This window comes from Aphanomyces astaci (assembly GCF_000520075.1).
Source record: "Aphanomyces astaci strain APO3 unplaced genomic scaffold supercont1.14, whole genome shotgun sequence".
Lineage (NCBI taxonomy): Eukaryota > Oomycota > Saprolegniomycetes > Saprolegniales > Verrucalvaceae > Aphanomyces > Aphanomyces astaci.
In genome coordinates this window covers 694,477-718,671 of record NW_009798277.1, presented here as the reverse complement: position 1 = coordinate 718,671, position 24,195 = coordinate 694,477, and the positions used below count along the sequence as shown (strand labels likewise).

The following is a 24,195-nucleotide window of genomic DNA, read 5'->3' as shown; positions in this document are numbered from 1 at the left end:
ACCCCACCACTACTACTCCCAACCCCACTACTACTACTCCCACTCCCGACCCCACTACTACTACTCCCAACCCCACCACTACTACTCCCAGCCCCACTACTACTACTCCCAAGCCAGCCCCTGTCGCGTGCCCCCCCCGCGTGCGCAAGCCATGGAACGTTCTGGACAGCGGGGCCAAGCGTTTGTTTCTGTCTGCTTTGGAGGTGTCCATGGACCGGGGGCTGTTTCAGCGGTTCCTGGCCATCCACAACGATATGGTGTCCAACAAGGAAGCGCACAACTCGTGTGTGTTTTGGTTTTGGCACCGCAAGTACATGCTCGCGTTCGAAGACATGCTGCGGGACCTCGGGCCATCGTTTGCGTGTGTGACCCTGACGTACTTTGACTGGGTCGAGGATTATGCCAACTTTAAGGCAAAAAAGTGCTCCAACTTTGGCACGTGTAGCCCCATTCTAAAGGACTTTGGGGGCGCCGTGCACACCAACAGCTCGACGCCCGCGTCGTCTGACCTACTCATATTTGACCACTCGTACCCCGACTTGGTCTGCGCGGACGCTAGCCCCAACAACCACTTTTGCCCCGTGGTCGAGCCCGGCGCCCGGTGCGACCACTGCCTCCCCCGCAATGCCACATCTTGGACCGAGGGATTGCTATCGGAAGAGTGGGATGTGGATATCCTCAAGGGGTACCTCCAGCTAGCGGAACCCACGCCCAGCATCAAGCAAGTGTCGGCGGATATTGAGCTTGGGGCCCACGGTATGCTGCACGCGCTCTTAGGGGGGGTCATGGGTAACCCGTACTCGTCGCCGGCCGACTCGATCTTTTACGCGCACCACACCGCCGTGGACATGCTCCACGCGATCTACCATCATTGCAAAGTTGAGCCGCTGGGATTGGCCGAAGACGGCAAGAAGTCTTTCATCCAGTCGTTTGAAGGATGTACCACTGGCAACGACGAAACCATCACGGCCACGTCCCGCGTCCAGTCTAAGGTCACGGTCCATGGCGTGCAAATCGACGCTGAAGACGACAAACTTGTCGGCAAGTACTTTAAGGACCTGCCATCGCAGTACTGGGAGCTCACGGATACCCGCGACTTTGGCGCGCGCGCGTACTCGTACCAGTTTAACGGACTCCTCGCTCGATTGTACACCAACTGCGGGGCGGCTGAGCCCGTGCCTGGCGCCAGGTCGGCCCATGAAATCGAGCACGTTCTGGTACTATGTTTTGCATATTTGAGAGATGTTTGACGGGAATATTGATGAGATGTGTATGTAGAGGTCGATTGATTCGCCGGCGGACCAGAACCAAGTAGACTTTAACAAGGAGGCGCTGGCCCAAGGCGCGAGCCAAGGCCTGACGCCGACGCAAGTGGAAACTGAACTGAAAAAGATGGCGCTGCTGGTCAAAGCGTTCTGCTTGCCAGGGTCGGTCGTGCCCTACTCGGACGAGTTCAAGGCTGTGTGGAAGATTCGCGGTAACGTTCTTGTGCTTCGTTTACCCGACATTTGGTGTTGACTTTTGTGAATATTGCATGGAAAAAACGTTGTTGGGTATCACACTAATTGAAGTCACACACTAATTTGATGTTGATCATGTCGATGTAGATCGCCGCCCGTCGGTCGTGCTGCTCGAAGACTTGAAGGCGGGTCGTGTGACCATGCAACTCGCCAACTGGCGCGCCTTCCTCGCCACGTACTTTGAATGCACCAAAGTGCCCGCGACCATTGTATAACCTTGCTTCATATTGTAACGTTGTTTTGGATGGCCAAATCCTCCGCATACTATTAATATTTTGCAACGTCTTCTCGCAAATGAGACATTTATAATACCGGTTGCAAATTGCGGAGAGGCCAAAACCATCTCATCAGTTTGCTACGGGTTATCCTGCATAATGTAATGCAACAATTTTACTTTATTTTGCAGTTTTCTTTGTCGGTGGATGCAAGATTGTCGCTCGTCCAAGTGCGCGAAGCAGCTTGCCATTATGATTAAAAATGAGGGCTTATCCGGATGAGAAATACTACAAAAAGGTGGTTGTTTGAGGAGGTTTTGGCAGTCCCCCATTGATCAATGTAGCCAGCCAGTGTACTGTAGCTACAGCACTACGGACAATTAGGATTAATATTGTGCTTTCAACCTAAATTTGGTAGTTTCAGTAGATTCGACGAACGACGTTAAATCTACCTGAAATCGTCGAGACGTCATTTTACTTAACACGTAAACTCACTGTCTCCGATACAATAATATGGAGAAGTTTGGCAATACTTAATGCACCAAAATACACGCACCTGCAATTTGATTGGTCGAAAGATTTTTTTTTTCGAAAATTTGATTGGCTACTTCGGTCCGTCGATTACTGCGTCGATTTTGCTTCGTCGATTCGATTGGCAGCAGCCCCAGTTCATTTTGAAATCGGATTACCAATAACGTAAAGTGTCAATTAATGGCGTATGTGCTAATCAATGACGTATAAAACTAAGCCAATCACTGAGCCCCAAACCAATCACAGAACAGACCTGTGAATATGTATACTTGTAGCCATATTAAAATAGAGTACGTCACCACTCACACCACGGTATAGAGGTATGACAAATATGATGAGCTATTAAGGTAGTGTATCGATTTTCTGGACGATTTCTGATCAACTTCGCTGTCATGTCGAATTTTTATGTTCTACGATTATGGCCTGAATGTATAATTCAAGCAGAATATTATGGTGTCAATGCATCAATCAATATGTTTAGCCAGTCATATTGCAACCTTAATTCTTTATAGCCAATCATACTCATTTGCTCGATGAATTCATCAATCCCCAAAATAAGCAAATTTGACTGAAAAGCACAATCTATCTGTACATTCATACTACTGTGGAGAAGGAATTTCAATTGCATATCCGGATAGACCGTCCGGATACAACTTTCGTAAACGAGGCGATTACAAAAGGCGCGGGCGTGGTCAACGTTCCAGAAGTGCCATTGTTCCACATATTATTCCACATTCGCGCCCATGCCGTCCGTCGTGCCTCCCGATCAAACGCTAGCGGAAGCGTTCAACAAGGTCTCCGGGACTGAGTTTGCTTACATGCTCGTGCCCGTGGTGGCATTGACGTCCGCTTTCTTGCTATTCTTGGTGGGGCTCAATCCAAAGCGCGCGGTGTGCTGGACGCCGTTTTGGCTCGTGCTTTCGGGGGTGATCCACAGCTTCTTGGAGCTGTCGTTCACGTTTTTCCGAGATAACCAGTACTTTGGCAACACCATGGACTTGTACTCGGCGGCAGACTACCGCTATGGCTTCCCCATGGAGGAAGGCACGGCCGCCATGGAAACTATCACGTGTGTACACAGAAAACCTTTTCCTGCGGCCTATATCATGTATCTGACAGAGAGAGTGCTTAGGGCGTTGTTGGACGGACCAATGTGTTTATTGGCAGCGTATGCGTTTGTGACCCAGAAGCCGTACTACCACCCGTTGGTCATGTCTGTACGTGATGTACATATATATATATGTATGCAGTGAGTAGTAGTTCATCATTGTCGCCAGGTGAGCATCATGCAATTGTATGGCTTGACGTGGTTTTGCCTGCATCCGTTGTTCTCGGACGCGTCGCACATGAGTTCCGACCCGGGTTTGTTTTGGATCATCTGCGTCGGATGCAACGCGCCATGGGCGATTTTCCCATCCGTGCTGGTGCACAAGTCGTTTACCGCAATTGTCGAACGATTCACCGAAGCCCCCAAGGCCAAATGCGCTTGATTACATACACACACCCACCAACATACAAATGTCTATTCAAGTAAGTTGGAGTTAGAAATCGTCGTCCAGGACAAATGCATGCTCTTGTGGGGCCGCCGGCGGGGCAACCAACTCGTCGCCGTCATCGTCGTCCAATGTAAACGACAAAGGCGCATGTTCAACCTATCATATTCCGTCACGACATGGCGATAGATCTCAATATGCCATACCTTTGATGGGCGAGCAGCTACCAAAGCAGCGTCGACATGATCGTAGCTGAAAAACTTGCCGTTTTGAAGCACTCGGTGGTTCTACTCGTGCAATCAGCCAACCACATCATTGGGGGCAATAGATAGATGTACCACATCAAGAAGCACATGATGGGGCATTTGCTTCATGGCCATAAACGCCTTGAGGGACTCTTTTACGGCAACCGTGACATGCAAGTGCACAATGCTTCCAAATGGAACCCACTCGTGGCCTTGGACGAGGTCCCATCCCATCACGGCATTGTCCGTGTTGATGAGGACGTATTGAATCGTGGTGGCGGATATGGACGACTGAGTCTTCTTGTAGTGCGTCAGGAGCTTTGCAATCGCCGCGGGGCATCGGACGCACGTCGTGGACCAGAAATCTGCTCCATACATAGTGGTGTCTGTCTGTGAGCCTCACCAAACCTTGTGGATCCGACCAAGTTGGACGCACCGATAACTGTCAACGTGCCCGCAGTGAGAAAGTCGAACAAGTGCATGGTCCGTTGTGTGGGCATGTGCACCACCTCCACATTCGGGTACTGCTTGAGGTGGCAGTCGTCATGCGTAGTGTGCACCACTTGCAATAATGGTGGGGGAAGGGAAAGAGGTGAGCTTGGGGTTGCTTGGAGTCCACCATCCAAGTTGGACAGGTCGTTGCTCGCGGCAAGAACTTGGAGTTTCTACGCAATAAAAAGGGGGGGAGGTTGGAAGTGTCCTCTGAGATTTGAGGCACACACTGACGAACCTTGTCGATAAGGACGTAATTGCGAGTTGGTTCGTCGTTGATTGACAATGATTGCTGCAATAGTGCCAGCGACGTTCTACCATACACGTCAGAAGGGCATGGATGGAAATGCAATATGTCTTCGTACGTTGGGACGTGGTAGTGGTGTAGGGTTTGTTGTGGAAAGTACAACTTCTGTCGATCGATCACGTCGAGTGCTTCGGCCGATGTCGCGCCGACGTGGAGTGCTAATACGTGTGTGGTGTCGAGCGATGACTCTAACAACTTCAACGCATGTTGTTGCACGTCCACCACGGTGGACTTGGAAGGTGCAGTCCAGAGCGCTGAATGGTCATGACGATCATCATCATCACACATATATGGAGTGGGGAAAATGTACCGAGAATGGCAAACGGCTTGTTCATGAGTGCACCCTGCAGCGGGATCACCTTTTGCGTGTATACATCCACGAGATCCACATTTGGAACCTCCTCTTTGCGACTCGAGTTTCTCTTGTTGAGTGTGGCATGTACTTTCTTGTCTTCGACATGCAAGTGGACGTCTGCCGCGGGTGGGAGGCCCATCTCAATCTTCACGGCAGTCATCAAGCTCTCAAGGAAGACTTCGTCATTGCGACAGTACTGCGAGGATGCCTTGATTCGAAGAGTCGCGATGGACGAGTCGTCGTCGAAGGAGTCGAATTCCACGTCCATGATGCCGCCGATGCCTTGAGATTCCGCGCGCTTTTCAAAATGGCGGCAGGAGTGTAGTGTCCTTCCGTAGCCTATGATTGGTCAATTTAGTGGACAGGTGTATCGAGTTATAGAGGTTTCTTGACCTTACCAACATTGTGCGCTGAATCGGTCCAGGTACATAACCGACCTATCCAATGTGCTTGATCGCGCTTTGGACCCCAAAGTCTAATGCACTGCGCAGTGTTATAATTCCATTCCAGCCTCAAACGATGTCATTGTCACTTGAGCTTGCTTCGAGGAAGACGTATACATCTCCCACCACCACGACAGGATATCGTTCCAACGACTACGTCAGCAGTACTGGTATGCTTGCGCAAATGCATTGAAACTACTTGCATCTTGATGGTACAGTCATTTGGTCAGTCATGCGCTTGTGCCGACAGTGTTGAATGCGTGAAGGACACCTATAAGTGTCGCTGTTGAGATTGTGAAGGCACGACCGTTAGATATGCATTATGCAAGGTTCTTGGGGAGTACAAATTAACCGAGGTATCCGAAGATAGAGGTTCGTCTGGGGAGCGACTTTGGGGCCATTCAGTCAGGTTTGCCAAGTGACGTCAATTCGATTCTCCATGTTTGCCCGACGACTGATCAACCCCGCGGCCGTCCGCGCCGCCCAGCGCTCCATGTCCACGAAGGCGTCCTCCATTAACGGCAAGGGACCCTTCAACGTCTTGTACAACACGATCATGCGCAACAACGTCACGTACGTGTCGGCCGTGATCGCGGGGACCCTCGTCTTTGAAGTGGTCTACGGCAACGTGACCAGCAGCATTTGGGAATCCCTCAACTACGGTCGCTTGTACCACCACATCGACTGGTCCCAATTCAAGTCGGACGACGACGAAGAAGAAGAAGAATAAATGCTGCCGCCCATACTAGATGCCGACACAGATCTCCTTCCCCTGTCGACGAGGCGGTTGTTCGTCGTCGTGCTATAGCAGCAGCAGCAACCGTCCGTCGGCCGGATAACGTGTCAACATCGAGGTTGTGTCCATATTTGTTCCTCTTGTCATGACGTAGACGGCTTGTCCATGTCCGCCATGATCATGATCGTTGCGCGTGTTTATGTCGATGATCCATCAAGTTTGGCTTACATCTTGGCATCGGGCAATTGTTATACACGAAGTGTCTTGCAGGCGAAACCAATCCCGATATCGTACCAGGTTCATCGAGTCCTGGAAACCTTTTCACTCGATTGCATGCAGACCGACGTAGACGGCGTCGGAGGGCACCATGATACAGCTACGTGGCGACATGCGTTCGAGTCGTGTGTGTAGAGAACAACATGCCGCCATTGCTAGCTTGAGTTGCATTGTGTTCACGAACTCGTTTGGTTCACATGCGTTGCCTGGTTGTCACATACACACAGCAGGTGGGCGTCTTCGAAGTACTTGCGGTGGCTGTGTCCATCCCTCGGCACACAAGAGCACAAAGGCAGGTCGTCTCTGTAGTTTTCACATTCATGCATGCATACTTCGACCAATTTGATTGTAAAAGCCGCGGGAATATTCCGTCGGCCGTTTCGTCGATTATCCGGACGATATTCGTTGAAGATTGGCACTTTCGAATTGGTTTCGCCATGTACTTGCCAGCATTCAGCTCGTGGGATGATGCCGCCGTGGCATCGTGGGGCATCGTAGGCACCATCTACGTACGTCAAGAAGAGTCGGCCCTTCGCCAAGTCCCGTCCAAGGAACAGATCGCGCTCTTGCGGTCCCAGCGTGTCGTCATAGGTCCATTCACGACGTCCATGTTGGACGAGGCTGTAACTTGGCTCGACCACGGCGCAGTGCACATCGTGCTGCAGACTACGTTCCAGGAACTCGTCGCGGGCATTGCGTCCGACCTGCCGCCCTCTCGCGTGTACTTGTCTGTATCTTTGACGGACAATGAACAGCTGGTCGCATCGACCGCAGCCGCCCTTGGTACACTTTCTAGCGGTGTGTTTCTCTCTGGAGAAGCCATCTCTTCATCGTCGCTTGTGCAGTTCCGAAAGCTCCTGCCCGAGTCCTACCGCGTGTTGCTTACCGATAGCCCCCTCGATCTCTTGGCGACATACCACCATCAGCATATCGACCTAGTCGGGTCGCCGTCTGCGCTCGACGCCGGGCAAGCGTTTGCGCAATGTTTGCGCAGCGACCGCCCCGATGGACTCTTCGCCACCGTCGTGGCCGATCTCTCCGGGGTACCGCATGCCTATGTCCCAAGTCTCTGTCATCTGACAACATACATTTCCATGTAGGTGGCATTGGGGTTGGTGTATTCCAGCATCGAGAGCGTTGTCGCCGCCGTGGCCGAACGCCGTGGCATCTTTTACAGTCGATCGCGGTATTGTCCTTTTACCTAAAAATTTGGACTTTGGGGCTGATTCGCGAAATCGATCTTTGATGAATTGTTTGTACCGGTACTGACTTTTGTATGTAAAAATCGTCCAGTTTCACACTAATTTTAGTCAATCACTAATTCGATGTTGAATTTGATGAATGAGCTGGGTTTTGATTGGTCGATCGATTGTCTGCCCATTTGGTTATTCTGCGTATTCGATCATCCAATTTCGAATCCACTGATGCATGTGTTGTTGTCAGGGGCGGACTGTGGCGCAAAGGAGACTCGTCTGGTCACGTCCAAGAGCTCGTTCGTTTGGACATGGATTGCGACAGCGACGCCATTCGGTGCCTCGTGCTCCAGCATGATGCGACCTCTTCCGCTCCCGACACGGGCGCGTTCTGCCACTTGAACACGCGGACATGCTGGGGCCATGCCTCGGGCATCCGCGAGTTGCAGTCCACCCTTCAAGAGCGCCTCGTTTCGGCGCCGGCGGGGTCGTATACCAAGCGTCTCTTTGACGACCGCACGTTGTTGCGCAACAAGCTGGTCGAAGAAGCGCAGGAACTTGCGGAAGCGGAACACCCGACCCATGTGGCCGAGGAAGCGGCGGACGTGCTGTACTTTGCAATGGTGCGCGCCGTCGCGGCCAACGTCACGTTCCATGACGTGGAAACCCAACTGACGATGCGCGCGAGAAAACTGTCCCGACGACCTGGGAATGCCAAGACGTACCGCATTGAAGCTGCAGCTGCCATCTTGAACGGGGAGTAACCAAACACACTAGAACACGACCTCGATAGATGCAGATAGACGTCGTTTACTGGTTATCGCGATTCCGCAATGCTATTGCCTTGACCTTGCGTTTGTACTCCTCAGGGTCGTTCTTCAGATCTTGGAACGGTTCGCGCTGCGCGGGGTCGGCCATGTTGGGTGAATCCAACAGGTCTTGCACCCCCTTGAGGATTTGCTTGATCGTGACGCTTGGTTTCCAGTCCTTGTCTTCGTTTAAAATGCTCAAACACACCGTACCCGACGGATACACGTTGGGATGGTACAAGGGCGGCACGAACTTGCAAAGGGGTGGCTTGCTCGGGTAGTCTTCCGAGAACCCCAGCGTCATTTTGTAGGTCCCGCCTTCCCAGATCGTGCCCGCTTTGCCTGGAATGCCGGCACTCCACGACATGATGTTCAAACTGCCGTCCTCAGACGCAATAGGGCGAGCCCAGAATCCTGCTGGATGATCGCGGCGCCAATTCTTGCGCTCCTGTCGCAATCGCTGGGCAGCCATAGAGTCTCCCATGTTGATGTTGTTTCGGTCGGAATGGAAATGACCGCAAAACCGAGGAATTCAAAAATCGAATATTAATAAGGCCGATTTGATCTCGTGTCAACAATAATATGACCTAATCACTTGCATTTTGTATTGATCTTCAAATATTCATGATAAAAATAACGTTTATGTTAACAAAGTGTGATTTAAACTTATTCACAGACATGTTTAACTAGCGGATGTCCTAAAACCGGGTGAGCAATTCATTGAAATGACAATCATTTTATTCTCGTTCAATATACAAAAAATATTTATCATACAATTACTTGTATGCATTCATTGAAAAAACAAAAACGACGCATACATTATAATATCTTCGTTTCCGCCGATCAAAATAGGAGGTTTACGCTTAAACAGAGGGTATTTTTTCTGAATGGCTGATTGGACCCGCCAAAATCACATGGGTGGGCCTCAAATGGCGGGAAATGTTTCCGGAACATCCGGATATACGTCCAATGGCATCGCGCCACGTGGAGGCACCACACTACTCGACCGCCATGGTAGTGCATTGGGTAAGACCCACGAGGTCCGTGTAGTTTTGCTTGGTGATGCCCAACGCCTCTATGATCTGCTCCAACCGGACACCAACCGGAGGCACATCATCTTGGTCTTGGTGTAGGCATAACGCTACCATCCCTTCTTCGTACCTCTTGACGAGGCACAGGAGGTGCAGGAGGGCATGTGGCATCAGTTCATGGCATCCACCGCTTAGAGGAGTTGGCGTAGGAGTGTAGCTCGCGTCAAAGCTTTGCTGCAGCACAACAGAGGCCATGGGCTCCATCCACACCACGTCGTCGACGTGGCTAGCCATGGTGGCTTGCAGTGCCAGGGGCAGCTGCGGAACCGCCGCTTGCAGGCTCGGACGCAAAAAGTGGTCCACAAAGCCAAACGTTCGAGTAGGCCCGAGGGTCGATAAAAGAGCGATTTCCATAGGCACCGTCGCCAAATGCAACCGCATTGTGGTCTCGACCACAGCCCACAAATCGCGTTCGTGCGTCATGTTACAGGACGTCACTTTGGCCACCGCGGCGTCCAACACGCCGTTGATCCAGCCCCGGCCGATTAAGCGGCAGTACCACCGCATCATGTCCTCCATCTTGTTATATTCAATCTGTTCATGGGTTCCTTGTCTGGACAAGAGCAAACTCCAGAATCGAGGCATTGTCTGCGATTCCGTCAGGACAAGAGTCACCCCCGCCATCGCAATCAACGTTTCGTGGTGGGTTTCGCATAACGAAAGAAGCGCCATCGCCGCGTGCATGTTGGGCTCCTGTATCACGCCCTTGAACTGTTGGACGATCGCATTGAACTCGGAGGCGTTTTGGACGGTCCGTTGGGCGAGTGCCGCCGCGCGCCCCGCCGCCGTCCGTTCCTGCCACATCCCAAACACCCAAGCCACCACGAGCGCGGTGAAAATGCTTCCCCAAATGCCAGACCGCCCCCCAAACGACTCTTCGCACACGCCCGGCAGCACGAAAAACAACGGGGTGCAGTCAGCCTCTTCAACCCCCCCTTCCACAGATGACGACGACAAAGACATGACATTCGTCATGGTGGTGGTGGTCATGGGTGGCGCAAACTGAATTGAAATCGTTCGCTTCACGACCGGAAACGTGGCCAAAGTTGGTGTCAGCGATTCAATTTTGAGTTTGAGCTTGGTCACGTGGGGGTACCTCACACTGTCGGTGACGACTAGGTCCGTTAACGCATTTTGTACTTGGGTCCACTCGCCTCGAAACGTCACTTGCGCCGAGCTCAGCCACAATCCAGTGAGCTCGTACTCAATCCCAGAGCTATTTGAGTCACGAGCCCAGCACACTTCGCCAAACTTGAGCTGCATGCCGCAATGCGCGGCACGACTGGCATTCCGCAACGGGTCGGACGTAATCGCTACCTTGGCTTCCATGCCGCTCTTCAACGTAACTCGCAGCATCACCTTGGGATGGAGGGGGCGCACCGAATGAAGGCGAAGGGAAAGCGTGACCTTCCCATTGTCCCGGGTCCGCACGTTGTACTGATATGGAGGCGCCACTAGTACGGCAGTTGTCATTGTAGTGGGGGGCAAGTTGGCAATCGGGGGATTCGTTTTTTTCTTGACAGTGGTGTTTGATGCAACCAATGGAGTCGGCCCGGACCCCGATAAGGGGGCAGCGGTCACAAAGAAGTGCACGGTCGCGGCGGCGGTCTTTGTCCCGGCCACCGCATACCCCAAAGTCGCGAACGGCTGGGCAGCTCGCCGTTCGACTAAATACGGATTTCCCCCCGGAATGTTGGTGTTCGAGCGCTTGGCTGGCGGGGTATACACGACACAGCCATCGTTCAAGACCGTGGACGCGACCACCTTTTCCCCTACTCCAGACGAGGCGCATTGCGACAGGGTGCCGAATTCTGGCCACTGCGTGATCACAAGGGGCGGGGACGTGCGGCGATTAAACGTAAATGCTCGCAGAGGGATCGTCATGGACGTGTCTTGCATCATTGTAATGGTTCGCTTGCGGTTGTTGGTGCCCATGTGTGGCAACTCGATCGTCGGCACTTCAATGAGTCGGCTCACGAGGAACACTTTGGACGCAATCGCAAACAAAAACACGTCCATGTCAATGGATGCGTTCGGAAGGGGGTACCGTGCGTGCAGGGGGGTCTTGGACCAGTCGACGGACGCCTGAGGCGTCGGGGGAGGGGGCTTGTTGGCGGCTGCCATGGCGTCTAGCTGGGCATAGATCTCCGTCTTGCGCAGTCGAAGAGCCGCCGAGTCTTTCAATTTGGACAAAGCACTCTTGATCCATCGACCAATGTCGCCAACGTTGTACACCCGGCCTGCATCCCCAAAGGAGATCCCCTTTGGGCTGATTTCGACCACTTTTTTCCCGTTGAACGCCAAAAACAGCCCGTCGAGTTGGGGCAGCGCCATGTACAAATAGTTGCCGAGGTTGTCGAGCATGGTCACTTCTCGGGGCGTCACGGTTGGGCCAGGGGGCGACGGGGGGGCTACGTAGGGGACTTTGCGGGGGACGCGGTGCTTGACACGACGGCCGTTGTTTCCAATATACAGTTTGTAGTTGCCGAAGACTCTGAGGTCGGCGAAGCCGCGAACGCCCTCCATGGAATTGTACGCAATGCATTCCCGAATGGACCCGTCCGCCTCGTAGTACGTCACTTGAAAGATAGTGGTCCAGGCCCCCCGGGTGGGATCGTTCGGGTTGATCGAGATCAAAAAGTGCACGATGGGGGGAGGGGGGTTGTCTCCATTTCGGGGGGACGCGCCAAACGGGATCTGGCATGGTCTGAACCCGCGTTTCTCCATCATCGAGTAGAAATGCTGCTCAAAGCACACTTGGACCGAGTTGTCTGGCTTGAGCACGTAAAAGATGAGCACGAGCAGGTGTCGATCGCTCACTTCGACTCGAAAGCCAGGGTTGCTGCAGTCGTCGTACGGCGACGAGATGGCAAACAAGTTGACGTTCACGTTGGACGCGGCCAGTTTGTACAGCCGAAACACCATCTCAAACGTCACCCCCCGCTTCCCCAGGGCTGGCTCGTAGAACGCGCGAGATTCCACCACATCGGATGATTGCAGCTGTACCATGTCGATCGCGTCCGAGGGGTTCCAGCGGTACCCGACTTGGTCGTCGCCCAAGGGAGCTACCAAGCCTGGAGTCGGAACGAGGGAACCGAACGGGCAGTTGGGGACTTGGGAGTCCAGGCTCGGATGGTCAAATGTGTAGAGGCACATGAGGGCGTCATCCTCGCGGCGCTGCAGGTATGACGTTAGGTCAGCCGCAGCGAGAAGGGACAAGGTCATGAGCCCAAGTGTCCATCGCAGTGCCATTTTATAAAGTGTCTAGGCAAGACGGATGAGGCTGGCGCAGAAGTCAACGCGCCTGAATGAGTTTCTGTCGACACATTTTTACGCTCTCGTTTGAAGAGTTATTACTTTCGCCGATGCAAGTACAACGAGGTGTTGTGTTCGTGGCTAACGTTATTAATATTTGCACAAAAAACTAGATTAACAGTAAATTGTGTTCGATCAGGAATTCACACTATTTACCGTTATTGGACAGTTCGTAGTTGTGTGATTATTTTCAGAACACGACTGGTATCGTACAGTCCCATTGTCGTCCAACATGCCTACTTTGTTCTGCGTGGTGGTCGGGGAGAAGAGTCCGTTCCCCGTCACGATCGATGCCAACGAGTCCATTTCAATGCTCAAGACGAAGGTCAAGGCGGAGAAACCACACACGATCCATTGCGACGCAGACGACCTGCAACTGTACCTGGCGTCCAAGGATAACGGCGGCACGTGGTTGAACAGCGACGGCGCCAAGGCTGTGACACTGGACGACGTGCAGGGCTTCCACATGATAGACCCAGCGGTGTGGATCCAGAACCGTGCGCATTTTGGGCCGAACTTTAAGCCAAGCGATGGGGACATTCATGTCTTGGTGATCGTTCCATGTCTCCGTCGAGAAGTTCGACAGGCGGCATTGAGGGCAACATTGGCCGACCTCGTAAAGAAGAAAAAGCTGCACGAACGCGACGACGATGATGATACATCGTCCTCGTAACCGTGGATATCGGCAGGTCTTGATGCGTGGCTCAAGGACGAGGAGTGAGATGGCGCCACTACTAGCGTAAACCACTATGACGTCGCTACTTTGGTTTATAAGTAGACCACCATACGTAGAGCTAAATAAATAGTACTCGGCAATATCCCAAGATGCTAATGCAAAGACGTTCCCAAAATGCACTTGGAGGTAGATGACCTGACGTGGCAGGCTCTGCGTTATTCATTTTGTGCAATGGCAATGGACATTTGAAACATGTGAGGCTCTCCCCTTGTCATTTCCATATACTGTACCCATGCGCCACAGATGTCATGCATCCGTATTTATGGAATGTAGTTCAGCATGTCGAGGACTCGGAATGGCATTGCAAGGGGGTTACATGCGACGACGTTACACCAACCAACGAACGGCGTCAAGCACATCCAATATTTATGCTCTTAGTCGATTGGGAAGACGAGCACCTAATCTTGCTTCAACAAGAACTCTTCCTTGGTCGTGCCGTGCGCTGTGATGACAAAGATTTCGACCTTGTCGCCCGTGTAGATGTCGCGCTCACCGGCGGTGACAAACGCGTCCTTGATTATCATCTTGGTCTGTTCGATCGTCAGGTCCACGAGGGGGTCGCTTCGGCCCTCGTGGGTCACCAAGTTGTCCAATAGAGGCATCATGAGGTGCCCGCCGCTGCCTTGCGCGCCGCGCGACGTGTTCTTGTGGCTTCCCACCGCATCATATTCATACACGGCACCCTTTCCGTCCTTCGTGATGCCGCACAAGAGGCAGAACGAGTAGTATGGGAAGAACCGGCGTTGGTACAGCGTGTTCATGAGCAGCTGCGCCATGGCTTCAATCGTCGGGGGCTGTTCGTTGTCATGCTGGTACATTTGCGAACGGATACCCAGCACTCCGCGAAGCTGCACCACGTCGTTGAAACTCCCCGGACTCGCCAGCAGCACGTTGGGGGCCACTTCGTGGATCTTGGTCTCGTCGCGGGACAGGATCGAGTACCCCGTGCTCAACCGCGTGTCGCCGGCCACGACCACAAAGTCCTTGCCGGCCACCGCAAGCACCGTGCCTCCGTTGAAATCATATGGCTCGAAGCGATGCTCCTTGGTCTTGTGCTCCATTGGGAGCTCCACGGGGCCCTCTGTCGTGTTCACGTGCGGGAAGGTCATGCTTCGAGTTGGTTGTTCGCTTCTGACCCCAAATATGTGATCCTCCGGTTCTGTATTTCAATTAAATATCGAGCGTTATAAAATCACAGCTGCATATTTTAAATCCATTTCAAATACTTTCTTGAACATGTTTGGTCTAGCATCTCAGACACTCGAAAGTACGGCGAAATCATATCTCAACTCGCGTAGCCCTTAGACAATCGAACTAAACGATCTAGCGTTGCCTATGATGCGCGATTTAGGGCATCTTGTGGCTGTTGTCGTGGGTTTATCCACATGCGAAATCCTACCTGTGGAATGATTTAAAATAATTTTAAACATGGGAAGAATTGATTTGAAACAAAAGATCACAAATCGAATACCAAAGGACCTGTAGAAGGTAGTATATGATCCGGATAGTCGTAATGTCCGGATACTCAACACGCACCACCAATTTCCCATCACGATGAAAGTACTCGAGGCGTCCGAGGGGCCGCTGACCAACTTTGAGGTCATGACGCTGTTAGAGGAGCGGAAGGGCAGCCGCATGGAGCGCAAGACGCAGGCTTCCGTGTTGTACGCGGAGCGCAACTGGATTGACTCCAAAGTGCTCAAGTGTCTCTCCAATTCGCCGGCGAAAACGCTGACCGAAGACAAGATTGCGCATTTTCTGTCCATGGTGGCCGGGTTCGAGCTCACGAATGCAGAGAAGCTTCAGTTCATCAACCACTGCCCCATGGAGCTGGTGGACGTGCACTTGATCATCGAAGATTGTGCCGAGCGGCTCACGGAAGTCCAGGTCGAGGAACTCATGGCGATCACAGCCGAAACCTTGGGCGCCACCGACGACGACGAGGACGTCCAAGTCGTGTAAATTAGACGAGGACGTCGAATGCAGAACCACATAAATTATGCTTCCCAACACACACGACTTAACGTTCCTCGGCTATCTTCAGCTGCTTGTGGCAGTGCCTCGTCCAGCCGCCGTTCGAAGCATGCAGCCTCATAAGGACTACCATCACCAAACGCTGTGAACATCGGAGAATAGCATCGAACAGTCGCCTCCTCGTCGATGCTAGTTTGTTTGGTTTCGCTTACATGAATAGTATTACTATACACAGTACTACTATGAAATAGGTCTAACTATTAATAATAATATCTCACGATTGGACAATTGGACAGGCCCATTATTTACAGTATAAACTGAACGGCCATACTATTTACAGTATAAACTGAACGACCATACTATTTACAGTATAAACTGAACGACCATATCATATACAGTATAAACTGAACGACCATACTGTTTACAGTATAAACTGAACCACGGTGTATATTATTCGGGTTGTTTCGAAGCGGCAATCGCGGCGCGGGTGGCGGGGAACATGCCGACGTACTCCTGGGTCGGCATGAAGCGCACGCTGATCTGGCGCATGTTGAACCAGCGACCATGGAGGCGGTGGGCGGCTTCCCGCGCCGCGGACACCGCGTCAAAGCAAATGTACACGAGCCCGCCGTCCTTGTCCTTTTCCACAAAGCTGTGCACCACCTTGCCGTATCTACACCAGTCATGTCAACGTACTTGACTTCACCGTTCTGTATTTAGCATTGACTACGTAGTACTAGAGAAAAATACATATATTGTGCTTTCGAGTGAAATTTCGTGTTGTGATGTGGTTTCTCGTGGGAAGTTAAATCGATTTGATTGGCTACCTCAGATGAGCTCAAAATTATTAGCCAATCAAAACCATTTAAATGAAATTCAACCAATCAGATCGATTGTGGATCGGTTTCATCGGCGCGATTCGATTGCACCCTCCCCAAATTTGTATCAAATCGACAATACATATATATATATACCACATGCAAACAAACGCAACCAAATCCACGGAGTCTTTTAATCGATAGCAAACAAATGCACACTTTTCATTGGCTATAATTCGCATGCAAGTCATCACATATCCAACCAATCCCCTTTCAAACCTCTTTAAACACCTACTAGTACGTACCTCGAGCACTCGTCCTCGACATCTTGCTGGATCTCGACGTGCCAGTCGGGGTTGCCGCTTCGCCGCTCCTTGAGCAGATCAAACATGTTTTTCACCACAAAGCACACGTTGTCAACGCCTTCAATGTCCCCGCCGGCCAGCGCCGCGGCCCGCTGCGCGACGGATGCCGCGACCGGCGGCGGATTGGTCACCGCCATCAGATTGTTGGTAGGCAGCAGCGTTGGGAGCGTCAAACTGGCGGCGCCCCCGGCCAGCTTGGCCATCAGCGCCGACCGACTCTGCGAGTTCAATGCGTAGCCCCCCGAGCCCTCCTCGTCCTCGAGCTTCCAGTTGCCGCCACCGCCGCCAAAGCCCTTGTTATTGAACGATGACGGACCGTTGTCACGCCTATCACATACATAAAATACACCCATTCATAAGATATCCACGCGTATATAATTGCCATATCATCCTCTTGTCCTGCACCCATCGGATAAGCAAAAATAGACACATGTATATAATATATAACCATGTTTTCAAGGATATAGTGGTCGAAAAGACAGTTTGATATGTGTTGGATCGTGTCGGTAATACTGACCATGACAATTACACCGAAATATATGAATATATATATTGATATATATTCATATATCATTCAAAATCGGATTTTCAATCAATTACACAATGGGATACGTTAATACATGTTTCAAACGGGTATAGGTACGACAAAGACGACGGTAGTAGGTAGGACCATACATACGCATCCCAACTACTACCACGTGGACTGTTGAATCGATAATAAAAATATATATACATGGATCTATTGGCGAGATTCGAAATATATATTTGATATATATATATACATGAGATTCAAAATATATATACATATATAACAGACGTACCCAGCATGACCGTACGCCGAGCCTTCGTGTTCGCGCACGGGACCGACCTTTAAAAAGTTGCCGGCCACTTCGAGCCCGTTGGCTTTGGTGAGCGCCAAGTTGGCTTCGTCTGGCGTGGTAAACTGCACAAAGCCAAAGCCCTTGGACCGGCCAATGTCGTCGCGATTGAGCGCCACCGACACGACGTCTCCAAATGCAGAAAACACGGCTTTGACGTCGTCTTCGTTGATGTTGCCGTGGAGATTGCCCACATACACCCGCGACGCCGCCGACAGCGACAGACCCTACAAACATGACCATGCAATGATAGGTATGACACCAGGAATATATATATTACATGATCCTACTGTATATATATATATATATACAGTACAGGATGATCGTCGGTATGTAGATTTTGGATATTACATATGATCCTACTGTATATATATATATATATATAGTAGGGATTTTGGATATTACATGATCCTACTGTATATATTATATATATATATATATACAGTAGGATCAAATGTAATATCCAAAATCAACACACCGACGATCCCATCGAGTTTGGGAAAAGGACATGGGGCCATATATTCTTGATACAAGCAACAAAAACGATCCAAACAATCAAAGGATCGATATATATATATATATATATATATATATAGTATACTCCTGATACAAGGCAAGCAAAAGTATGATCCGAACATTCAAAGGATATATATATATATTCCTGATATATAAGTCAAATTGAGCAAGATATATATATATATATGATCCACATTGGAATGATCAAGATATATATATAAATATACTCATGATATAAATATACTCTTATTTCAAGACCATAACAAAGCAAACAAGTATTCCAAGGCAGCGTCGCCGACAATATCTGACGGACTCGGGCTCCATGACATGCAACAGTCCCAGGGAGGGATATGAAGGAGGAGGAAAGGACATACCGACGCGCCGCCACTGCCCGCATGCGAGTACCCACTGGCGCTGGCTTTGGTGGTCGGGCCAGACGAGAACACGGCGTCCTTGCGCGCGGCAAAGTTCTTTTCGGCCTCGCTAGCCTTGATCAAGATCGGGAACGACTGGAAGGTCGGGATCTGGCCGTTCACGACGAGCACCTTGGGGATGTCCTCCAAGTTGGAGAACTCGACGTACGCGAACCCCTTGGACTTGTTGGTGAACTTGTCGCGGATCAGCAGCACGTGCTCCAGCTTGGCAAGTGACCCGAAAAACTTTTCCAGGTCGCGCTCCCGCACTTTCTGCGTCAACTGACCGACAAACACGGTGCGGTGGTCCCGCGTGAGCTCCATGAGTTCGCGCTGCTTGGCTTTCTCGATGCGTTCCTGGGACGTGCTTCGCTCGCGAGGTGGTTCTACATGATCAAGTTGATGAGAGAGTTTTTTTCGAAGATGGAGAATGATGGGGTCGCGGGTTGTGGTTTACCGACGGCAGCGACGTCCTTCTTGTCCTTGGACCTGGATCGAGAATTCGACTTGGACCGGCGACGCGACCGACGACTATCACGTGATCGTGAGCGAGACCGTTTGCGTCGACTATCTCTTTCACGTGAACGATCGCGACGATCCCGGTGGTCCCGGCGGTGTTCTCGCGAACGCGAACGGCGGTCGCGGCGGGAAGATTCTTTCGCCCGGCTTGACCGTGAGTCTTCCGCGGGGGCGTCGCCTCCTCCCTATACACGTCCAATGAGCATCATCACTCCATCTCTCCTTCATATCCCTCGTACTTGGGCGGTCTTGATGCCTTGCTCGAGCAGATTGTCGATATCGTCGTCCATGATGATTACCCAAAGGGAATTTACGCCGCGGCAGGGTTTGTGGTGAAGGAATACCCTGTCACATTTAATATCGAATCATTGAATGTGACAGGTCCTCTGGAAAACGCATAGAGGTTGCGCCGCCACCTCTACAAATGCATTTTTTGTATTTGTTTTGAAATCAGTGAATATTGATAAAAATATTCTACTACTGTTATTACTTCAAGTACTAATTTATTTTCAGCTATAATGTTGTTAGAATTTTACCTAGAAGTAATTTAAATATTAATAAAGAATGGATAAATAATAAAATTCGTCTTTTTTATCATCAAAAAAAAGATCATCCGGACAAGAATACCTTGCGATTTGTATGGGGTGCGAATGACATGGAGTTTGTATGCCCTTCGTTGCCAGCCCCATCTTAAGTCACTTGACGACAAGATCGAGGAAATCATGAGTACCAACGACGCCGACCGCCAAATCAAGCAAATGGTGAACTTCATCCTGCAAGAAGCGCAGGAGAAGGCCAACGAGATCCGCATCAAGGTACACACGAGCCCCCTCCTCTTCTCACGTGCGTCATGCCCTGATCCTAATCGTGTCTGTGCGGCGTCGCTTGGTAGACCGAACACGATTTCAACTTGGAGAAGCAAATGTTGGTGCACAATGCCAAGCTCAAGATCCAAGAGGAATACGCCCGCAAGGAAAAGGAGCGTGAAATCAACAAGCGCATGTACGTCTTATAGATGCACCCTTCTGTCAAATCCGCAGCAGTGTTGATCGTGTCCTTCTTGCGTAGCGCGCGTTCGGCGGAAATTGGCGCGTCCCGCCGCAAGAAGATGATTGCCCGTGAAGAACTGCTGCAATCTTTGATCACGGAAGGCAAGGCGCGATGCGCCGAAGCAACCAAGAACGAAGCGTCGTACCGCACGTTGCTCCGTGACTTGGCTGTCCAGGTGAATCCATCTGCCGTTTTATCTCGTCCATCTCCGTCGACCCTTCTCTCATCGCATGAACGCATGCACGAATGTAGGGATTGATCAAGTTGCATGAAACTGAGATCATGATTGTCGTGCGCAACAAGGACGTGAAGTTGGTGGAATCGTTGCTGCCGGAGATCTTGTCCAACTACGCGGCGATCCTCAAGCAAGAGACGGGTTTGGACGTGAGCAAGACCCACTTGACCGTGTGCAAGGAAGAGCGACAGCAGCTCCCCGCGACTGCCGCCGGAGGCCTCAAGCTCGTGGCGCGTCAAGGCAAGATCGTATGCGACAACACGTTAGACACGTACGTAGATCGTTGTGTCTATGGATTGTGCTCATGACGACAAGTGTAGGCGCTTGTTGCAAGTCAACTACGACCAGAAGCCCACGATCCGCCACATTTTGTTCCCTGAAATTAAAAAGTAGATTCGCGGAGAACTCCCCCATCATCATCGGCTGCATCCTGCGTTGTGTCCAATATAACATGACGCTGGATGGTGGACGGACTTCTTCCATAGTGTTGTTGTAAACGATCCCAAAATCTATCGATACCTAGAAACAGCCACACCCCTAGTACACCATGTCGTTTGAGCCACAATTTAGTGCTGATTATACTTACCGGTACACCTGTTTGGGTTTAAAACACCTAAACGACTATATATATATGGGGGAATTATTCGGAAAAAGGGTGCTCGCATTTTCAGTCAGCGTTGAAAGTGAGAGTTTGATTGGCCACTTGATTCGTATTCTACGTTATGATTGGTCGATCGATTGTCTGTCGACTTTTACTCATTCCATTCACAGTCGAAATTTCGAATCGAAGTGACAATAGTGTATTACTTGTACAAGTACTTTAGTACGTAGTACCACATCAAGAAGCCATAATTGTACCGGTTAGTATGAAAATAATAGATTGTACTAGTATACTACTAGTATGTAGTGTCTATAATGAAAAGTTGTACTCTAATAGTATGCTCCCGTATACTTCGAAGTAATAGATTTAAACGTGATCAACTAGGCTCCCGTACGATTTAAAATCGATAGTTTACACTTTATATTGCCTGCTTTGTACATCACTGTGGTCGCATGCAGGACAGCCACAACATTATCGATATATTGCCAAGATGGCACTTATATGTACATGTTAGTTGGTGGAATGAGGTGGGTCAGCACACAGTGCTGCACTTGGCATCTAGCTTGAGCGTGGCGATGGGGTCGGCTCGGGTGGGTCCGATGTTAACAATCGCCAGCGGCACTTTCCACTCGGCCGCGCGTCGGGCGAAGCGGTAGCCTGAAAACACATGCAGAGACGACCCCAGGACCAGCATCGCGTCGCTTTGTTTCACAGCGTCGTAGATCTAATGGAACTTATGAGTCTGCAACCAAAATATAGTATGTTTATATATATATATATATATATATTATAGAGGTACCATGTCGACCTTGGGCGTGGGGACGCTGTCGCCGAAAAACACAATGTTGGGCTTGTACATGGCGTGGCCGCAATATGGACACACGGCCACGTCGAACGCTCGTTCCAATTCCTATGCATATAATCAATAAATCAATATCCTTCATCAATATATATATATATATCTAAAAACAACAAAGATACAGCAACACAACATCGATAGCGTATATATATATAATATAAATGTATATATATTTACATATCAACATAAACGTACAGGTGACAAGAACATGTCGGCGTCGGGCCGCATGCGGTTCTCGTTGGTATGGTCGTTGTTGAATTCGTTTTCGTGTTGGGTGTTGATATATTGAAACACCAAGTCTTGGTAAATGGGGTTTAAATTGGACAAAATGCTCTGGAACGTGTCGCGGTCGATGGGTGGCGCCGCACAGCCGGGCTGCATGCACCGCACTTCCTCGGACGACCCGTGCAACTCGATCACCTATGTATGCATCTCGTCTTTAAAACGATGGTCAACGATATCGCATACATCTCTACTCCCGGCTTTCGTATGCAGTCGGTCGACGTTCTGAGTCACTAGTGTCACATCCCTGTGCATGGTTGTGGTGAGCCCAATGAAACCTGAATAGAATTATTGTACTACCAGAGTCCAGAGTTTTGCCACTGAGACAAGACCCTGTGGTTGGCGTTGGGCTGCACTGCGCGCCATTTATCCCGAGCCATAAAGTTGCGCGCCCAGTACCGTTGACGCGTCTACGTAGCCAAGACTTGTCATGGACAGACTCCTTGGGTGGCATTGTATCTACCGCAGCGCTCGTCATAAAGTCCATGTGCTGGATCGGACGGTGGTTCGCCCGCGCGTACAAGCCAACCCCTTCCGACCGGTAGTCTGGGATCCCACTCTCCGTGGAGATGCCAGCTCCAGTTAGCACCACGACCTTCTTTGACTTGGCCAGCAGTTCCTGGAGAAGTTGAAGTTCCAACGTCCGGGGCTTTCCGTGTGCGGGGACATACGACGATAGCAACCGTCGGCTGCGTCGACACGCGCCTTGCTGCATGCGATGATGGTGGCAACGTTTCAAGTGGCCTCAAAACGCACCTAGTATTCGGTAATCTGCACCATGTTGACGAAACTATTTCGAGTTTACGCACTGATAATCCATTTCAACTGCGAAATCTAGTCGACTTCGTGAACGTTCCGGATAGGATGGCGAAAAGTTCCGGATACCAAAATCAATAACCGTACAAATCGACACGAACGCAAACTTGACATGCCACACCAAACTTGACTAGCCACACTTGTCTACACAACTGTACGAAGAACTGGATGGCTTTGGCACTGCGCCTGACGTATACCGTTCTGCCACGTTTGGCCGTGCATCGATTTTCCCGTGCTGCCGATTCTGTCGAAGATGCCGCCCTCATCGGCCAACTCGCCGCGGTGCTCGCATCAAACTTGCCATTGACCTCCCTCTCGCTGTCAGCTGATGAAATCTCGCTGGTTGTATCTGAAGACGCATTGTTGCCTGTTGCCGCCACGTCGACTGAGGCGGGATGGACAACGTTCAAAGTCGAAGGCCCGCTCGACTTTGCCTTGACTGGCATCTTGTCGTCGCTGACAGCCCCGCTCGCGGCGGCGGCCATTCCTGTGTTTGCCGTTTCCACGTACGACACTGACTACATTTTGGTCAAGTTCGACAAAGCGCAAGGTGCTATTGACGCGTGGCGCACCAGCGGCATAGCTTCCGTGACCACATCCTCGTAATGCAGAAACCTCAGAAAGACGTGCATTGAACTCGACGAAACAACGTGGATGTTGCCATCATAGTATAAATCCTTTCTTGTCGTGCTATCGTTATACGGTCGGTCGTCGCAGGCGCGCCCTAGTAAATATGGACCATGCCGTACCCCAGCGTCCAAAACAAGACGAACGACACGAAATGGCCACCGATGCCGTAGAACAGGAACGAGTACCACTTCATGTTGAAATACGTCTCGACGTCGAACTTCATCTTGGCCAGCAGCGCCACGGACGTGAACACGTATAGCACCACCATGAACACAAACCCATGGAACGCAGTCAGGCCGATCACGCCGGCCATGCTGCCGGCGACCACGCACATGGCTGTCTGCGCGAACTCGACTACACCTTCGTTTTTCTGAACATTCTCCACGGAGAAGAACTCTTGCCCTTCTTGCGGCGCTTCCATGTTGGACTTGCTTCGATGTGGATGAGCTGTGTCCTCAAACGAGACTTGGTGACGATTATCC

At 50.8% G+C, this 24,195-nt stretch overlaps 15 protein-coding genes across 18 annotated transcripts in view; 8 read left to right on the top strand and 7 right to left on the bottom strand.

Annotated features, from left to right (window-relative positions):
• The window catches only part of H257_07029 (hypothetical protein), a gene marked incomplete at its 3' end in the record, with an annotated part of 4,309 nt that extends 2,574 nt beyond the window's left edge, over window positions 1–1,735 (top strand). Inside the window, exons 3-5 of the mRNA XM_009832443.1 lie at window positions 114–1,217; window positions 1,279–1,477; window positions 1,608–1,735. Of these exons, the coding sequence (XP_009830745.1) occupies window positions 114–1,217; window positions 1,279–1,477; window positions 1,608–1,735 (1,431 nt within the window). The remainder of the gene's footprint in view (window positions 1–113; window positions 1,218–1,278; window positions 1,478–1,607) is intronic.
• Window positions 1,736–2,951: 1,216 nt separating this feature from the next.
• Window positions 2,952–4,138, top strand: H257_07028 (hypothetical protein). 3 transcript variants are annotated; one of them, XM_009832441.1, is made up of 3 exons: window positions 2,952–3,335; window positions 3,399–3,483; window positions 3,544–4,138. In XM_009832441.1, the coding sequence occupies exons 1-3, from the start codon at window positions 3,010–3,012 to the stop codon at window positions 3,754–3,756; spliced, it is 624 nt and encodes a 207-aa protein (XP_009830743.1). In that variant the 5' UTR covers window positions 2,952–3,009; the 3' UTR covers window positions 3,757–4,138. The 3 variants fall into 3 exon arrangements, with proteins under 3 accessions (XP_009830743.1, XP_009830742.1, XP_009830744.1); XM_009832440.1 differs by having other exon boundaries at window positions 2,952–3,483; XM_009832442.1 differs by lacking the exon at window positions 3,544–4,138 and having other exon boundaries at window positions 3,399–3,543.
• H257_07027 (hypothetical protein) lies at window positions 3,729–5,454 on the bottom strand. Its single transcript, XM_009832439.1, has 7 exons — window positions 5,114–5,454; window positions 4,862–5,057; window positions 4,735–4,810; window positions 4,441–4,669; window positions 4,098–4,369; window positions 3,966–4,046; window positions 3,729–3,918 (listed from the first exon to the last, which is right to left on the bottom strand). The coding sequence occupies exons 1-7, from the start codon at window positions 5,424–5,426 to the stop codon at window positions 3,808–3,810; spliced, it is 1,278 nt and encodes a 425-aa protein (XP_009830741.1). The 5' UTR covers window positions 5,427–5,454; the 3' UTR covers window positions 3,729–3,807.
• A 487-nt stretch (window positions 5,455–5,941) lies between these two features.
• Window positions 5,942–6,467, top strand: H257_07026 (hypothetical protein). Its single transcript, XM_009832438.1, has one exon. It carries the CDS (start codon window positions 6,041–6,043, stop codon window positions 6,329–6,331), a length of 291 nt encoding a protein of 96 aa, XP_009830740.1. The 5' UTR covers window positions 5,942–6,040; the 3' UTR covers window positions 6,332–6,467.
• Window positions 6,468–6,987: 520 nt separating this feature from the next.
• H257_07024 (phosphoribosyl-ATP diphosphatase) lies at window positions 6,988–9,143 on the top strand. The gene is made up of 3 exons (XM_009832436.1): window positions 6,988–7,656; window positions 7,714–7,799; window positions 8,057–9,143. The coding sequence occupies exons 1-3, from the start codon at window positions 7,051–7,053 to the stop codon at window positions 8,568–8,570; spliced, it is 1,206 nt and encodes a 401-aa protein (XP_009830738.1). The 5' UTR covers window positions 6,988–7,050; the 3' UTR covers window positions 8,571–9,143.
• On the bottom strand, window positions 7,990–9,121 carry H257_07025 (hypothetical protein). Its single transcript, XM_009832437.1, has one exon. The coding sequence runs from the start codon at window positions 9,097–9,099 to the stop codon at window positions 8,617–8,619; it is 483 nt and encodes a 160-aa protein (XP_009830739.1). The 5' UTR covers window positions 9,100–9,121; the 3' UTR covers window positions 7,990–8,616.
• Window positions 9,144–9,613: 470 nt separating the features above from the next.
• Window positions 9,614–12,958, bottom strand: H257_07023 (hypothetical protein; the record flags this gene model as incomplete). Its single annotated transcript, XM_009832435.1, has 1 exon — window positions 9,614–12,958. The coding sequence occupies one exon, from the start codon at window positions 12,956–12,958 to the stop codon at window positions 9,614–9,616; it is 3,345 nt and encodes a 1,114-aa protein (XP_009830737.1).
• A 295-nt stretch (window positions 12,959–13,253) lies between these two features.
• Window positions 13,254–13,694, top strand: H257_07022 (hypothetical protein; the record flags this gene model as incomplete). Its single annotated transcript, XM_009832434.1, has 1 exon — window positions 13,254–13,694. The coding sequence occupies one exon, from the start codon at window positions 13,254–13,256 to the stop codon at window positions 13,692–13,694; it is 441 nt and encodes a 146-aa protein (XP_009830736.1).
• A 352-nt stretch (window positions 13,695–14,046) lies between these two features.
• H257_07021 (hypothetical protein) lies at window positions 14,047–14,913 on the bottom strand. The gene has a single exon (XM_009832433.1). It carries the CDS (start codon window positions 14,864–14,866, stop codon window positions 14,156–14,158), a length of 711 nt encoding a protein of 236 aa, XP_009830735.1. The 5' UTR covers window positions 14,867–14,913; the 3' UTR covers window positions 14,047–14,155.
• A 385-nt stretch (window positions 14,914–15,298) lies between these two features.
• On the top strand, window positions 15,299–15,793 carry H257_07020 (hypothetical protein). The gene has a single exon (XM_009832432.1). It carries the CDS (start codon window positions 15,312–15,314, stop codon window positions 15,717–15,719), a length of 408 nt encoding a protein of 135 aa, XP_009830734.1. The 5' UTR covers window positions 15,299–15,311; the 3' UTR covers window positions 15,720–15,793.
• Window positions 15,794–16,111: 318 nt separating this feature from the next.
• H257_07019 lies at window positions 16,112–19,578 on the bottom strand. Of its 2 annotated transcripts, XM_009832430.1 has the most exons (6): window positions 19,480–19,578; window positions 19,179–19,425; window positions 18,683–19,107; window positions 17,736–18,019; window positions 16,855–17,241; window positions 16,112–16,404 (listed from the first exon to the last, which is right to left on the bottom strand). In XM_009832430.1, the coding sequence occupies exons 1-6, from the start codon at window positions 19,528–19,530 to the stop codon at window positions 16,182–16,184; spliced, it is 1,617 nt and encodes a 538-aa protein (XP_009830732.1). In that variant the 5' UTR covers window positions 19,531–19,578; the 3' UTR covers window positions 16,112–16,181. The 2 variants fall into 2 exon arrangements, with proteins under 2 accessions (XP_009830732.1, XP_009830733.1); XM_009832431.1 differs by lacking the exon at window positions 16,112–16,404 and having other exon boundaries at window positions 16,668–17,241.
• A 346-nt stretch (window positions 19,579–19,924) lies between these two features.
• H257_07018 (hypothetical protein) lies at window positions 19,925–21,101 on the top strand. Its single transcript, XM_009832429.1, has 5 exons — window positions 19,925–20,055; window positions 20,133–20,242; window positions 20,309–20,465; window positions 20,543–20,796; window positions 20,846–21,101. The coding sequence occupies exons 1-5, from the start codon at window positions 19,963–19,965 to the stop codon at window positions 20,916–20,918; spliced, it is 687 nt and encodes a 228-aa protein (XP_009830731.1). The 5' UTR covers window positions 19,925–19,962; the 3' UTR covers window positions 20,919–21,101.
• Window positions 21,102–21,581: 480 nt separating this feature from the next.
• Window positions 21,582–23,011, bottom strand: H257_07017 (hypothetical protein). Its single transcript, XM_009832428.1, has 6 exons — window positions 22,731–23,011; window positions 22,568–22,677; window positions 22,454–22,514; window positions 22,181–22,405; window positions 21,926–22,036; window positions 21,582–21,850 (listed from the first exon to the last, which is right to left on the bottom strand). The coding sequence occupies exons 1-6, from the start codon at window positions 22,980–22,982 to the stop codon at window positions 21,659–21,661; spliced, it is 951 nt and encodes a 316-aa protein (XP_009830730.1). The 5' UTR covers window positions 22,983–23,011; the 3' UTR covers window positions 21,582–21,658.
• A 187-nt stretch (window positions 23,012–23,198) lies between these two features.
• H257_07016 (hypothetical protein) lies at window positions 23,199–24,167 on the bottom strand. The gene has a single exon (XM_009832427.1). The coding sequence runs from the start codon at window positions 24,132–24,134 to the stop codon at window positions 23,808–23,810; it is 327 nt and encodes a 108-aa protein (XP_009830729.1). The 5' UTR covers window positions 24,135–24,167; the 3' UTR covers window positions 23,199–23,807.
• Window positions 23,209–24,168, top strand: H257_07015 (hypothetical protein). The gene has a single exon (XM_009832426.1). The coding sequence runs from the start codon at window positions 23,252–23,254 to the stop codon at window positions 23,687–23,689; it is 438 nt and encodes a 145-aa protein (XP_009830728.1). The 5' UTR covers window positions 23,209–23,251; the 3' UTR covers window positions 23,690–24,168.
• Window positions 24,169–24,195: the final 27 nt, after the last annotated feature.

Bases quoted from the DNA above. Each gene is read 5' to 3' on its own strand.
- H257_07015 (XM_009832426.1), top strand. From the start codon at position 23,252: ATGGCTTTGGCACTGCGCCTGACGTATACCGTTCTGCCACGTTTGGCC.
- H257_07027 (XM_009832439.1), bottom strand. From the start codon at position 5,426: ATGGACGTGGAATTCGACTCCTTCGACGACGACTCGTCCATCGCGACT. The intron at 5,058-5,113 runs GTACATTTTCCC...ATGACCATTCAG, and splicing joins CAAGCCGTTTGCCATTCTCG to CGCTCTGGACTGCACCTTCC. The intron at 4,370-4,440 runs GTGCGTCCAACT...TGTATGGAGCAG, and splicing joins GGGCACGTTGACAGTTATCG to ATTTCTGGTCCACGACGTGC.
- H257_07021 (XM_009832433.1), bottom strand. From the start codon at position 14,866: ATGACCTTCCCGCACGTGAACACGACAGAGGGCCCCGTGGAGCTCCCA.
- H257_07024 (XM_009832436.1), top strand. From the start codon at position 7,051: ATGTACTTGCCAGCATTCAGCTCGTGGGATGATGCCGCCGTGGCATCG. The intron at 7,657-7,713 runs GTACCGCATGCC...ATTTCCATGTAG, and splicing joins TCGTGGCCGATCTCTCCGGG to GTGGCATTGGGGTTGGTGTA. The intron at 7,800-8,056 runs GTATTGTCCTTT...TGTTGTTGTCAG, and splicing joins ATCTTTTACAGTCGATCGCG to GGGCGGACTGTGGCGCAAAG.
- H257_07017 (XM_009832428.1), bottom strand. From the start codon at position 22,982: ATGCAGCAAGGCGCGTGTCGACGCAGCCGACGGTTGCTATCGTCGTAT. The intron at 22,515-22,567 runs GTAGTACAATAA...AACCATGCACAG, and splicing joins TGGCAAAACTCTGGACTCTG to GGATGTGACACTAGTGACTC. The intron at 22,406-22,453 runs GTATGCGATATC...ATGCATACATAG, and splicing joins CGAAAGCCGGGAGTAGAGAT to GTGATCGAGTTGCACGGGTC.
- H257_07026 (XM_009832438.1), top strand. From the start codon at position 6,041: ATGTTTGCCCGACGACTGATCAACCCCGCGGCCGTCCGCGCCGCCCAG.
- H257_07019 (XM_009832430.1), bottom strand. From the start codon at position 19,530: ATGGACGACGATATCGACAATCTGCTCGAGCAAGGCATCAAGACCGCC. The intron at 19,108-19,178 runs GTAAACCACAAC...TTGATCATGTAG, and splicing joins GAAGGACGTCGCTGCCGTCG to AACCACCTCGCGAGCGAAGC. The intron at 16,405-16,854 runs GTACGTACTAGT...TGACTGGTGTAG, and splicing joins GTCGAGGACGAGTGCTCGAG to ATACGGCAAGGTGGTGCACA.
- H257_07018 (XM_009832429.1), top strand. From the start codon at position 19,963: ATGAGTACCAACGACGCCGACCGCCAAATCAAGCAAATGGTGAACTTC. The intron at 20,056-20,132 runs GTACACACGAGC...GTCGCTTGGTAG, and splicing joins CCAACGAGATCCGCATCAAG to ACCGAACACGATTTCAACTT. The intron at 20,797-20,845 runs GTACGTAGATCG...CGACAAGTGTAG, and splicing joins TGCGACAACACGTTAGACAC to GCGCTTGTTGCAAGTCAACT.
- H257_07025 (XM_009832437.1), bottom strand. From the start codon at position 9,099: ATGGGAGACTCTATGGCTGCCCAGCGATTGCGACAGGAGCGCAAGAAT.
- H257_07028 (XM_009832440.1), top strand. From the start codon at position 3,010: ATGCCGTCCGTCGTGCCTCCCGATCAAACGCTAGCGGAAGCGTTCAAC. The intron at 3,484-3,543 runs GTACGTGATGTA...CATTGTCGCCAG, and splicing joins ACCACCCGTTGGTCATGTCT to GTGAGCATCATGCAATTGTA.
- H257_07020 (XM_009832432.1), top strand. From the start codon at position 15,312: ATGAAAGTACTCGAGGCGTCCGAGGGGCCGCTGACCAACTTTGAGGTC.
- H257_07016 (XM_009832427.1), bottom strand. From the start codon at position 24,134: ATGGAAGCGCCGCAAGAAGGGCAAGAGTTCTTCTCCGTGGAGAATGTT.